This window comes from Mobula birostris, chromosome 1, assembly GCF_030028105.1.
Source record: "Mobula birostris isolate sMobBir1 chromosome 1, sMobBir1.hap1, whole genome shotgun sequence".
NCBI classification, from domain to species: Eukaryota; Metazoa; Chordata; class Chondrichthyes; order Myliobatiformes; family Myliobatidae; genus Mobula; species Mobula birostris.
In genome coordinates this window covers 158,665,108-158,677,429 of record NC_092370.1, presented here as the reverse complement: position 1 = coordinate 158,677,429, position 12,322 = coordinate 158,665,108, and the positions used below count along the sequence as shown (strand labels likewise).

Sequence of the window (12,322 nt, the reverse complement as noted above, 5' to 3'; positions counted from 1 at the left end):
GGAGCACTGAGAGACGGGAGAAAGGGCTGGCCTTTCTAGCTGTGCCCAGATCCTGAAGAGTGAAAAAATAAGCGGAATGCCCTTACTGTTGCAAGATCAGGATGCACTTCTCCTAACCTTAACAATTTATTTCGCCTTTCAGCAGGAACCAATGCCAAACAGAGAGAGGATAATTGGCAATAAGATTACTTTTCACTTCCTCCACCCTGAAGCAAATCTGAATTAAACACAGAACATGCCATAGAGGAACAGAGAACAGGGTAGGTGCATGACAGGGAGAACCAGACGGATGTACAACACGAAGAGTGGAGCAGCCGGCTGCTAAAGAACAAAAGATATGTCGGGGAGGTGTAAGTAGAGACGACAAAATCTGTTGTTACCATTGAGAGAAAGGAAGCTGACTGCTGAAAACGTGCAATGCTGGTCTGCTATTTCTGACTGAATGGAAAAGCTCAGGCGGACGAGAGCATCTGCAGAGGAAAAGGGACAGGAGACAATGTGAATCAGAATCCTTCATCCTGATTACAACTACTGTTTTATCTCCCCCAGAGATGCAGAGGTCCTCTAGCAGTTCAATTTTTGCTCTGGATTTTTGCATCTAGTCCCCTGAATGAATTCATTGGTGAGTCCTGTTTTCTGGAACTTGAAAGGATGCCAATGCAGGGATGTCAGACTGGGAGTGCGGGTAGAAAACCACATAACCAGAAGCTCAGGGTTACCCTCGCAGACTGACTGGAGGTATTCTCCAAGGCAATTGTCCAACCTGTGTTTGGCTTTTTTTGAGTATAGGCGAGACCTTATTGCGAGTGCAGTGCATCCAGTTGGGAGATGGGGAGGAAGTTGCTGCTCACCTGGAGGGAGTAGTTGGGTTCCATGGATGGTGGGAAAAGAAGAGGTAAAAGGACAGGTGCCGTATCCTCTGTGGCTTCATGGGAACAAGGGTAGACCTCCTTCCCATGAACCACCAACCAATTGTTGGAACACAGAAGAGTGGACCAGAGCAAGATGGTCCCTTTGAAATGCCAAAAGGTTGTGAGGATGGGCAGGTGTCCTTGCTGGTGCATTCTGCGAAGGATGTATGGTTAAGGACAACCAAGGGGCGGGTGGGAGGAGAAGTGTGGACAGTGAGGACACCCTATCCTTGTTCTGAAAGGAGAGGAAGAGAGAGCATAAGTGCAAGAAATTAAATAGATGGAAGGTTGAGAACCCTGTCAACCGTGAAATAGAGTTGGGAAAACCAAATGAAGATCAGATAATCCTCTTTAAAAACACCTCCATGGAGGTAAACCCAAAATTTAATTTGCTTCTCCATTTCATTCTCCAACCCACTCACATAAAATTTTCAAGGAACAGCTCCTTATCCCTAACTGGGCATGTTGGTCTCCGGATTTCAGATACTCAGCTTTTCTAGCAGATATCCAACATCATTTTCTCCCCTACCATGTCAATTCAGATTTCATTTTTATACTGCCCGGACACTCCTTTTATTGTTCACTAGTCTTTAGCGTCCTCTCTCAGCAGCTACCACCACTATCATTGAATCTTTTCTGCTTTCTGCACCATTGCACTTCTTTGCAACTTAAAACTTTGTCTTCAATGTTCCCCAGTTTTATTGAATGGTCTTCAACTTTTCATGATCAAGGTGGTTAATTAGTGTCCAAGTAACTCAGACACTAACTACCATCATTCAAATTGTAGAAGCTTCCTCGCATAAACCAAGTTATGGCCAATCACAGCAAGAGAGGTCTCCGAAACCAAGGTTGTTTGTTCTCAACAGAATCATCATCTTTATTCATAAACAGGAAATGACTTGGCCTTCATTTTCAGTTCAAACTAATATCCTCTTTAAAAACCATTTTAAATGGGACCTTTTATTTTAGAACACCACTGTCAAAGGGTAAAGACAGTTAGCTGGTCATGGGACATCGTGACCTAGGGCTGAGACTGTTTGTTCCAGTTAATTTTTTTTCTTGGACAGTTGGAGAGGTAATTGAGATGAAAATTATTGGGGTCCTTCAGCAAACAGGGTGCTGATGTTAGACAGCAACAGCGTAGAAGAAAGAGGGAATTGAACTCATCAACTCCCACCTCCTGACTGGCTCCAGTCCACCATTCAGATTTTGCAGGCACATGCCAGAAGTTACGCAGAACAACTAGAGTCTGATCCAGCAGGCATTAGTCAAAGCAAACTGAAAAAGATTAAGGAAGAGGCAGATGCGAGTGAAAAAGGAGAAACTATCCACTGGAAGGTAAAGGGGCAGACTCTCCAATCCACCATCTCCATACCACCCACTGTACTGATACTCATCCCATTTACCTTCAGTAGGTCCACAGGTAGGTGAATGGTTTCAGTCAATTAGCAAAAGAAGCAAAAGGGAGTTTTATGGTGCTTGTAACCCATACTCCTTGGATAGGGTGCCAAATTTATTCCAAAATTGGAATGGCTGATTTGTTGAACAATGTATGTCTGGAAGGCTGTGAGGAAACATAGAAACATAGAAAATAGGTGCAGGAGTAAGCCATTCGGCCCTTCGAGCCTGCACCGCCATTTATTATGATCATGGCTGATCATCCAACTCAGAACCCCGCCCCAGCCTTCCCTCCATACCCCCTGATCCCCGTAGCCACAAGGGCCATATCTAACTCCCTCTTAAATATAGCCAATGTACTGGCCTCAACTGCTTCCTGTGGCAGAGAATTCCACAGATTCACCACTCTCTGAGTGAAGAAATTTTTCCTAATCTCGGTCCTAAAAGGATTCCCCTTTATCCTCAAACTGTGACCCCTCGTTCTGGACTTCCCCAACATCGGGAACAATCTTCCTGCATCTAGCCTGTCCAATCCCTTTAGGATTTTATACGTTTCAATCAGATCCCCCCCTCAATCTTCTAAATTCCAACGAGTACAAGCCCAGTTCATCCAGTCTTTCTTCATATGAAAGTCCTGCCATCCCAGGAATCAATCTGGTGAACCTTCTTCGTACTCCCTCTATGGCAAGGATGTCTTTCCTCAGATTAGGGGACCAAAACTGCACACAATACTCCAGGTGTGGTCTCACCAAGGCCTTGTACAACTGCAGTAGTACCTCCCTACTCCTGTACTCAAATCCTCTCACTATAAATAAAAGAGCAAAATTCAAAAATCTGGCAGAAGTATAATGGGCCAAATGGCCTCCTTTGGGGCTCCAAGGCACTCGGATTCAGAGAATGGCTAGAAAAGAGGCAGAGCTAAAATGGTAAGACGCAGGCCAGACCACAAGGAATGGAAGAAATTCAGAAGCAGTCTGATACAGAGAGCATCCATACTGCAGTGAAAGTCCAGGGAGCTGGTCAGACGGGGCATGGAGATAACATACAGCATTATGGCGTGCACAGGATGTGGAGCTTCCGGAGAAAGTGATCAAGGCAGGAACAGTAACAAAATTTAAGAGGGATTGTGACAGGTTCTCAAAATGATCAGCACGTAGAGCAGGGGTTCCCGACGGTTTTTATGCTACATACCCCTATCATTAACTGAGGGGTCCATGGACCCCAGTTTGGGAATGGTGGGATATGGAATTAATGCAGGCCAGTGGAATCAGCATAGATTGGCACAATGGGCTGGCATAGATTTGGTGGGTCAAACAATCTGCTTCTATGCTGTACAACTCTATTCCATCTTCCTTGCTAGTTTCATTTTTAGATTGAAGGTTTACTAGCATTAATCTGAAGACATCTAATCTGTAGAGTACAGACACTGAACAAGGTGGACAACAGGTACAATTTTATTGTTTCATTTCTCATCCCCTCCCAATCAAACTTTGACTCCAGACCAATAGTATTTTTTTTGGTGAGGGGTGGGGAGGTTATATTTCTGAATTGCCTAAATCTCCTCAGAGTATTTCTGACATCTTCCATGCCCTGGACTGGAATCTAGACAATAACCAGCCAAGGTCCCAGCCCTCCATTGGTTTTCAGTCAGAAAGTGCACGTGTTTGTATGGCAAGTGAAGGTGTGAGTTCAGGTTTCCGATGGCTCCCCAACACTCTGTGTTCATTGGGCCATTTACATAAGACACATGCAATCATTTGACCCCTGAAAAAGATCCTTCTTGAAAGTTTGCACCTTCTAGAGAAGAGGACAGAAAAACAGAGTCATACAAAGCAGAAATGGACCCCTCAACACACTGAATCAGCACCAACTATTAAGCACTCATTTACACCAATTCTATTTTATTCTCTCTGCATTCACATTAACTACCCCCAGATTTTACCATTCACCAATGCATTAGGGGCAACTTAAGAGTGGTTAATTAACCTCCCAACCCATGTATCTTTGGGATGGGGAAGAAAATAAGGGCACCTGGGGTCACAGGAAGAATATGCCAACTTGACACTGACAAGTCACTCAAGGTGTGAGGCAACTGCGCTATTCAATGCTTCAGTGTGCTGCCTAGTAGGCAAAAAGGAAATAGGACCTATCCTTTTGAAGAATTAGCGATCCGCACTGCTTATCTAGGAACTAAACAGCAACAGCGGCTGTATGGGGAAAGAGAAATCAAGTTAATATTTCTGGAGGACCCTTCATTGGATCTCAGCTGCAATTTCCTCCTGGGCTGATACGGGAAGGAAGGAAATGGGGAAGTAACTGGCTGTAAACAATGCCCCAAAACTGTGAGGGTAGGTACTCATTCTCAGAAATTTAGGATAGTGCAGGCAAGATTCAGAGTCTGATATCCAAAGACTGCAAAACTGTGTCAGAGTCATTTAACTATAGTGTGGAGAGCACTCCAGAGATAGGGCTGCTCCACCTGGACCCAAGTCCTCACCTTTACTGGTCACGGCTGAGAATCAATTCTACTCCTCTCTCTTTAAACTTAAATTGCTTTCACAGTGAGTTTCTTCATCTTTATTTACCTCTATACCCAATATTTAAAAAGAAGCAGGTGAAATAATCATTGTTTATTTCAAAGATGACTGTGGAATCTTGCTGGCATAATTTGGCCACTTCGTTCCCCTACATTGTAAGTGATATGACCTCAAAAATTACTTCTTCACCTCACTGACCCACAGGATGTCCCGTAGTTGTGAAAGTCTTTCTTATAAATGAAAGGATTTCTTCTCCTACTGAGGTCCAGTGGTCAGCACGGTAAACAAAGGGGAGGGTGGATTACTAACAAACATCATTTGGCCTCTGTCGGCCAATCCAAATTCACGTTGTAAAGGTGAAGGCCATTTGAAATACTTTTTTTAATATAGAAATAAACAAATAATGTTCCTCTTCCACTGGATAAAAGCATCGTGGTCAATATGAAGTATAGGGAGGTGACATTAATCTTCAATGACAATGTGCTCATTGGTGATGGTAGACTTTGGGCCTCTTGCATGGTCCAGGACATGCTGCTCAATGAAGATCTGTGCTTGGGGCCGTCTCCCACTCTGCCTCCATTCAAAAGAAGTAAGTAACTTGCGGATCTTCCTGCAAAATTCAAAAAACACGGAGATTTAGTGTTTGTTTTCACAATGGACAGTGGCTCATTCAAGGAGAGAAGCAGCATGCATTTATGAAGCACCTTTGGTGACCTCAGGCCAGGCTGGACACACTCTTCTGAGACTTCACTGGGCGAAGTCAAAGTTGAGTTCATTGCCATGGACCACCCTTTGCTCTACCATCATGCTTTCTATGCCCACTTTAACCACCAAAACTTGGAGGAACCATCATGAACTCCCACAGCCCCTGATGATAGAAACAGAGAAAACCTACAGCACAATACAGGCCCTTCGGTCCACAAAGCTAGGTCGAACCTGTCCTTACCTTAGAAATTACCTAGAGTTACCCATAGCCCTCTATTTTTCTGAGAGTCCAGGAGTATTTTAAAAGACCCTGTTCTATCCACCTCCACCACCGTCACTGGCAGCCCATTCCATACACTCACCACTCTCTGCGTAAAAAAAATTACTCCTTACATCTCCTCTTTACCTACTTCCAAGCACCTTAAAACTGTGCCCTCTTGTGCTAGCCATTTTAGCCCTGGGAAAAAGCTTCTGACTATCCACACAATCAATGCCTCTCATCATCTTAAACACCTCTATTAGGTCACCTCTCACCCTCCATCGCTCCAAGGAAAGAAGGCCAAGTTCACACAACCTGTTCTCATAAGGCATGCTCCCCAATCCAGGCAACATCCTTGTAAATCTCCTCTGCACCCTTTCTATGGTTTCCACATCCTTCCTGTAGTGAAGTGACCAGAAGTGAGCACAGTACTCCAAGAGGGGTTTGACCAGGGTCCTATATAGCTGCAACATTACCTCTCGGCTCTTAAACTCAATCCCACGATTGATGAAGGCCAATGCACTGTGTGCTTTCTTAACCACAGAGTTAACCTGCGCAGCAGCTTTGAGTGTCCTATGGTGTCGGACCCCAAGATCCCTCTGATCCTCCACACTGCCAAGAGTCAAATATCAATACGATATTTGACCTACCAAAATGAACCACCTCATACTTATCTGAGTTCGACTCCATCAGCCCAGTTTTGCATTTTATCAATGTCCCGCTGTAACTTCTGACAGCCCTCCACACAATCCACAACAACCCCAACCTTTGTGTCATCAGCAAATGTCCTTGAATGGAAAATCCTAAAAGTAGCAGATACGGCCCAGTCCATCATGGGTAAAGCCCTCCCCACCATTGAGATATTAATTACTTATTTATTAATTATTATTATTTCTGTCTTTTTGTAGTTTGTGTGTTTTGAACATTGGTTGAATACCCAAGATGGTGCGGTCTTTCATTGATTCTATTATGGTTATTATTCTATTATGGATTTATTGAGTATGTCCACAAGAAAATGAATCTCAGGGTTGTATATGGTGACATACATCTTCTTCTTCGGCTGTCCATCGATTTTCGATGATGACTGAGACCTGGGCAAGGTTGACCATGCTGCAAGCCTCCCCTCTCCACAACACCAATGTTGTCCAAGGGAAGGGCATTAGGACCCATACAGCTTGGCACCGGTGTCGTCGCAGAGCAATGTGTGGTTAAGTGCCTTGCTCAAGGACACAACATGCTGCCTCAGCTGAGGCTTGAACTAGCCACCTTCAGATCACTTGGCCACGTGCCACACACATATAGACATACACAGACATCCCACCTCTCCCGGAAGTTCCGGGAGTCTCCCGCATATTGATAGTGGATCCCTGATGCCCGGATGTACAATATCCCGGAAATAGATTTTTTTTGAGCAGGAGAGGGAGAGTGAGAGCGAGCATCCTGATTGGTCTCTCTTCGTGCTAAGAGTGGTCCCCAACCACCCGGCCGCGAGGAAACGATATGATTTGGCGATATGAGTCAGCTGCACCTTTCCTCATTCCCTGTCATGCCCACTGTTGAATTTTAACGGATGCGAGGACATCAGTGACCCAAGACGTGCAAAGGAATAGGTCCGTGACCCATTTGTGAATGTTTCCGGTGAATCATCCATATCAGCACAGGAAAAAGTTCAACTCCTCGAGCTTGCAGATGACGGTGGGCTGAAAAGTATGTTTGACATAACATCTCTGCCGGCATTCTGGATCAAAGTCAAGGCTGAATATCATGAGATTGCCACGAAAGCACCGAAAACGTTGCTTCCATTTCCAACATATCTCTGCGAAGCGGAGTTTTCTGCAATGAATGCAACGAAAACTAAATTGCGGAAAGACTGGACATAAGCAACCCCTTCGAGTATCGCTGTCTCCCATCACCCCTCGATGGGACCGTGCTGTTGCAGGGCAACAAGCCCAGGGCTCCCACTGATTCAGCGATATTGGTGTGTTGCAATGATTTTATATGTTCATACGAGGAAAATATGCGCAGTATGTTTAATATTCAAACGTTACTTAAAATGTTATGATGCTATTGACTTATAAGTGACTTATAATTCAGTGGTCCCCAGCCTCTGGGCCGCGAAGAATACAGCGGTGGCCGGAACACACCCAGCACATCTTTAAGAAAAAATCAGAGGCGATTGCCGATTGCGTAGTCTCTGATCTGGGCCGACATTTACATGCCAGGCGGCACCTAATTAATTAGCTTGTTCATTTCAGTTTTTTTCTTAAAGATGTGCTGGGTTCATTCTGGCCACCGCTGTACTGCTGCATTCTTCGCGGCCTGGAGGTTTGGGACCACTATTATAATTGACTTATCACTACATTCATGCGAGGAAAATATGTGCTGTGTGTTTAATATTAAATTCGTTAGATATACCCCTTTAGAAACGAAATCGAGTGTATTAGCCACTTACAAGTGACTTATAGTTGACTTACCACCTATATTCCGGTCGCGTTTATCACCCCCCCACCCCCGGGTCAGCCGGTCCGCAAGAATATTGTCAATATTAAACTGGTCCACGGTGCAAAAAAGGTTGGGGACCCCTGATTTAAACTAGCTGGCTGGCTGCTAAGGAGCTACGCTATTGTTGTCCTACGTGATGAGGCCAAACTCCCTGTAGACTTGCTTAAAGTTGTAATAGAATAAACATAATAATATAATATAAGTACATATTTTAATGTCACATTTGCTGCATATACCCAACTTGGTTTACAGATTAGACAAAATGACTAAACAAAGTATTAGGTACACCTTGGAGGTCGACGGGGGGGGGGGGAATGGGGTTGTGGGGGGTCAGGGGTGCTACCTCCCTGAAATGGTGGTGCTACCTCCCTGAAATGAGTTTTTTGCAGGGTGGGATGTCTGTATACATCTACTTTGATAATAAAGTTACTTTGAACTTTGAACTACCTTGGAATTGTCTCTTATTGTGTTTTCTCTTGTACTCATATTTTAACTGGCCTCATCAAGATGCCCCAGGAATAAAGGTGATAGCAGAATCTGGGGGGACTTCATGGAAGTGTGGGAAAATGAAATGAAATCTGTGTAAGATTACTGTGAATGGGTGCTGGGTGGTTGGTATGGCTGAAGGGCCTATTTCTATACTGTGTGACTCTATAATCCTCGAATGATCCAGGCATCATGTTCCACAATCCATGGAGATTCAGGCAGCCCTGGGGCTCCCTGCGCAAACTGCAGCACACAGAGGGGTGGAGAGCCCAGGAAGGAGAGATGAGCCTTTGTCTCCTGAAAGCTAGCCCTCTATGGAACATAGGCTAACAGTAAAGTCACACATTTGGAACCTCAAATCCAGGTACGACTTTCACCAGGGTACTGTGGTAGAACAGAAGGTTCAGTGAACGTGAAGTCACAGGTGGACAGGATGGAGAAGAAGACTTTCACCAATCAAGACACCAAGTACAAAAGTTGGGAAGTCATGGTGCAGCTGTACAGGATGCTGGTGAGGCCGCACCTGGAGTATCGTGTTCAGTTTTGGTCTCCCTCTCACAGTAACACTGTTCTTAAACAGGAAAGAATGCAGAAAATACTTACAAGGGTACTTCCAGGACTTGAGGGGACAGAAATAAATGGAGAGGTTGGGCAGGTTAAGACTTCATTCCTTAAAGCATAGGAGACTGAGAGGTGATCTTGCAAAGATGTGTAAAATTATAATGGTCGTATACAGGGTGAGTCTTTTATTTCCCAGAGCTGAGGAATCAAAAACTAAATGGCAAAGGTTTAAGGTGAAAGGAGAAAGATTTAAGAGGAACTTGAGAGACAAAGTTCTTTTTTTTTTAAACACACAGAGAGGCATCAATGTGGAATGAGCTGCTACAGGAAGTAGTTGGGAGAGGTACAAAAACAAGTTTTAAAAGACAGTTGGAGAGCTACATGGATTAGAAAGGTTTAGAAGGCATTGGGCCAAACACAGGCAAATGGGACTGGCTTGGACAGAGCATCTTGGTCAGCATGGGCCAGTTGGGCCAAAGAGCCTGTTTCCCAATGGTATAAATCTATGACAATAAGAAATTTCTTTCCATGGGTATCCAGGAAATGGTAATCCTCCCGATTGGCATTGAGCTCCAAATTCACGCCAGGTGGCAGACTACCACAGCAATGGAATCTATCACCGTGTGCTTGCCATCTCTGTTACTCCCAACTCACAGAGATAAAGTCTTCCTTTCCTCAGATAGTGAGCATCGGTGATGTGGCTAAACCAGTGGTGAGCGGCTCTCTGGGATACTCATCGTTCATCAGCTGCCATGCAGCAACTGTACCGGGGTGAGGATTTCAGCGTGGCAGCAGTATAAGTTCCAGTCACATACCTATCCCAGGGAGCTCCATGCATCGGCTCCTCAGGGAATAAATCTTTGGGTATAACATTAATATCTCAAGTTCTGTGCAATAGTCTTAGGTACATATATACATAGCTAGGGTGCCCAAGAATTTTGCACAGTACTGTAGTAATTTTATGTATTGCATTATACTCCTGCTGCAAAAAAAACCCCCACAAATTTCATGACATATGTGAGTGATGATAAACCTGATTCTGATATGGGTCTCTATTGTGGACTGAGAGTGGGAAGGGGGCAGGAAGAGGGGAATCATGATTGGGAAAAGGGGAAGGGAGAGGAGAGGGAGTGGGAAGCACCAGGGAGATATTCTGTAATAATCAATAAACCTATTGTTTGGAATCAAGTGACCTTGCCTGGTGTCTCAGGGCTGGGTGTGTCTGCATCCACACCATCCCCTGCCTCGACATGCCTCCTCCTCACCCCTGTTCCCTCAGCCCTCCCCGTGGCACACCACCCTCACCATTCCCAACATCCCTTACTCTCCCTAGATTTACAAACTCACTCTCTGCTCCACACTGACAAATACAGTAACTGTGAAAAAGTCTTAGGCACCCTGGCTATATATATATATATATCTGCCTCAGACTGGTGCACAGTACTGTACAAGTTTTCCTCATAATCTAACTCCAAGCTTCATTCTGTTAATTCTACGGTGCACTTCCTCCAATGCCAATAGAGCCTTCCAGAAAGGAAGAACACTATAGGCCTCCACAAAATAGAGTTTCATAAAACTGTACCAAAGCTTTCCTCCTCCTCGTTTTGCAGCACAACAGTTCCTGAAGGCCAGTCTTCCATCAGCACCTTTATCTTCTGCACCCGTATCCATGACATTTTAATAATCTATGAGCACGGACTCCCAATTCTCTTTGTAGTTCCAATTAGTGTAGGTTACTAGCTTTGACATATACCTTGCTTCATCCTATTTTAATCCAAAATAGATGAAGTCATTTTGCCAAAACTGAAATCCATTTATTTCAAGTGTACATAGAAACATAGAAACATAGAAAATAGGTGCAGGAGTAGGCCATTCGGCCCTTCGAGCCTGCATCGCCATTTATTATGATCATGGCTGATCATCCAACTCAGAACACCACCCCAGCCTTCCCTCCATACCCCCTGACCCCCGTAGCCACAAGGGCCATATCTAACTCCCTCTTAAATATAGCCAATGAACTGGCCTCAACTGTTTCCTGTGGCAGAGAATTCCACAGATTCACCACTCTCTGTGTGAAGAAGTTTTTCCTAATCTCGGTCCTAAAAGGCTTCCCCTCTATCCTCAAACTGTGACCCCTCGTTCTGGACTTCCCCAACATCGGGAACAATCTTCCTGCATCTAGCCTGTCCATTCCCTTTAGGATCTTATACGTTTCAATCAGATCCCCCCCTCAATCTTCTAAATTCCAACGAGTACAAGCCCAGTTCATCCATTCTTTCTTCATATGAAAGTCCTGCCATCCCAGGAATCAATCTGGTGAACCTTCTCTGTACTCCCCCTATGGCAAGGATGTCTTTCCTCAGATTAGGGGACCAAAACTGCACACAATACTCCAGGTGTGGTCTCACCAAGGCCTTGTACAACTGCAGTAGTACCTCCCTGCTCCTGTACTTGAATCCTCTCGCTATAAATGCCAGCATACCATTCGCCTTTTTCACCGCCTGCTGTACCTGCATGCCCACTTTCAATGACTGGTGTATAATGACACCCAGGTCACGTTGCACCTCCCCTTTTCCTAATCGGCCACCATTCAGATAATAATCTGTTTTCCTATTTTTGCCACCAAAGTGGATAACTTCACATTTATCCACGTTAAATTGCATCTGCCATGAATTTGCCCACTCACCCAACCTATCCAAGTCACCCTGCATCCTCTTAGCATCCTCCTCACAGCTAACACTGCCACCCAGCTTCGTGTCCCAATTACTTGGTCTGGAAACATAGAAAACCTACAGCACAATACAGGGCCTTCGGCCCACAATGCTGTGCCGAACGTGTCCTTACCTGAGAAATTACCTCGGGTTACCCATAGCCCTCTATTTTTCTGAGCTCCATGTACCTGTCTAGGAGTCTCTTAAAAGACCATATTGTATCCGCCTCCACCACTGTTGCCGGCAGCCCAT

The 12,322-nt window shown here is 44.8% G+C and overlaps 1 protein-coding gene across 2 annotated transcripts in view; it reads right to left on the bottom strand.

Moving 5' to 3' along the window:
- Nucleotides 1-1,771: 1,771 nt before the first annotated feature.
- The window catches only part of mta1 (metastasis associated 1), a 149,118-nt gene continuing 138,567 nt past the window's right edge, over nucleotides 1,772-12,322 (bottom strand). For both annotated transcript variants that reach the window (XM_072264908.1, XM_072264917.1), the window contains one exon: nucleotides 1,772-5,456. In XM_072264908.1, the coding sequence (XP_072121009.1) occupies nucleotides 5,427-5,456 (30 nt within the window). In that variant the 3' untranslated portion in view covers nucleotides 1,772-5,426. The remainder of the gene's footprint in view (nucleotides 5,457-12,322) is intronic.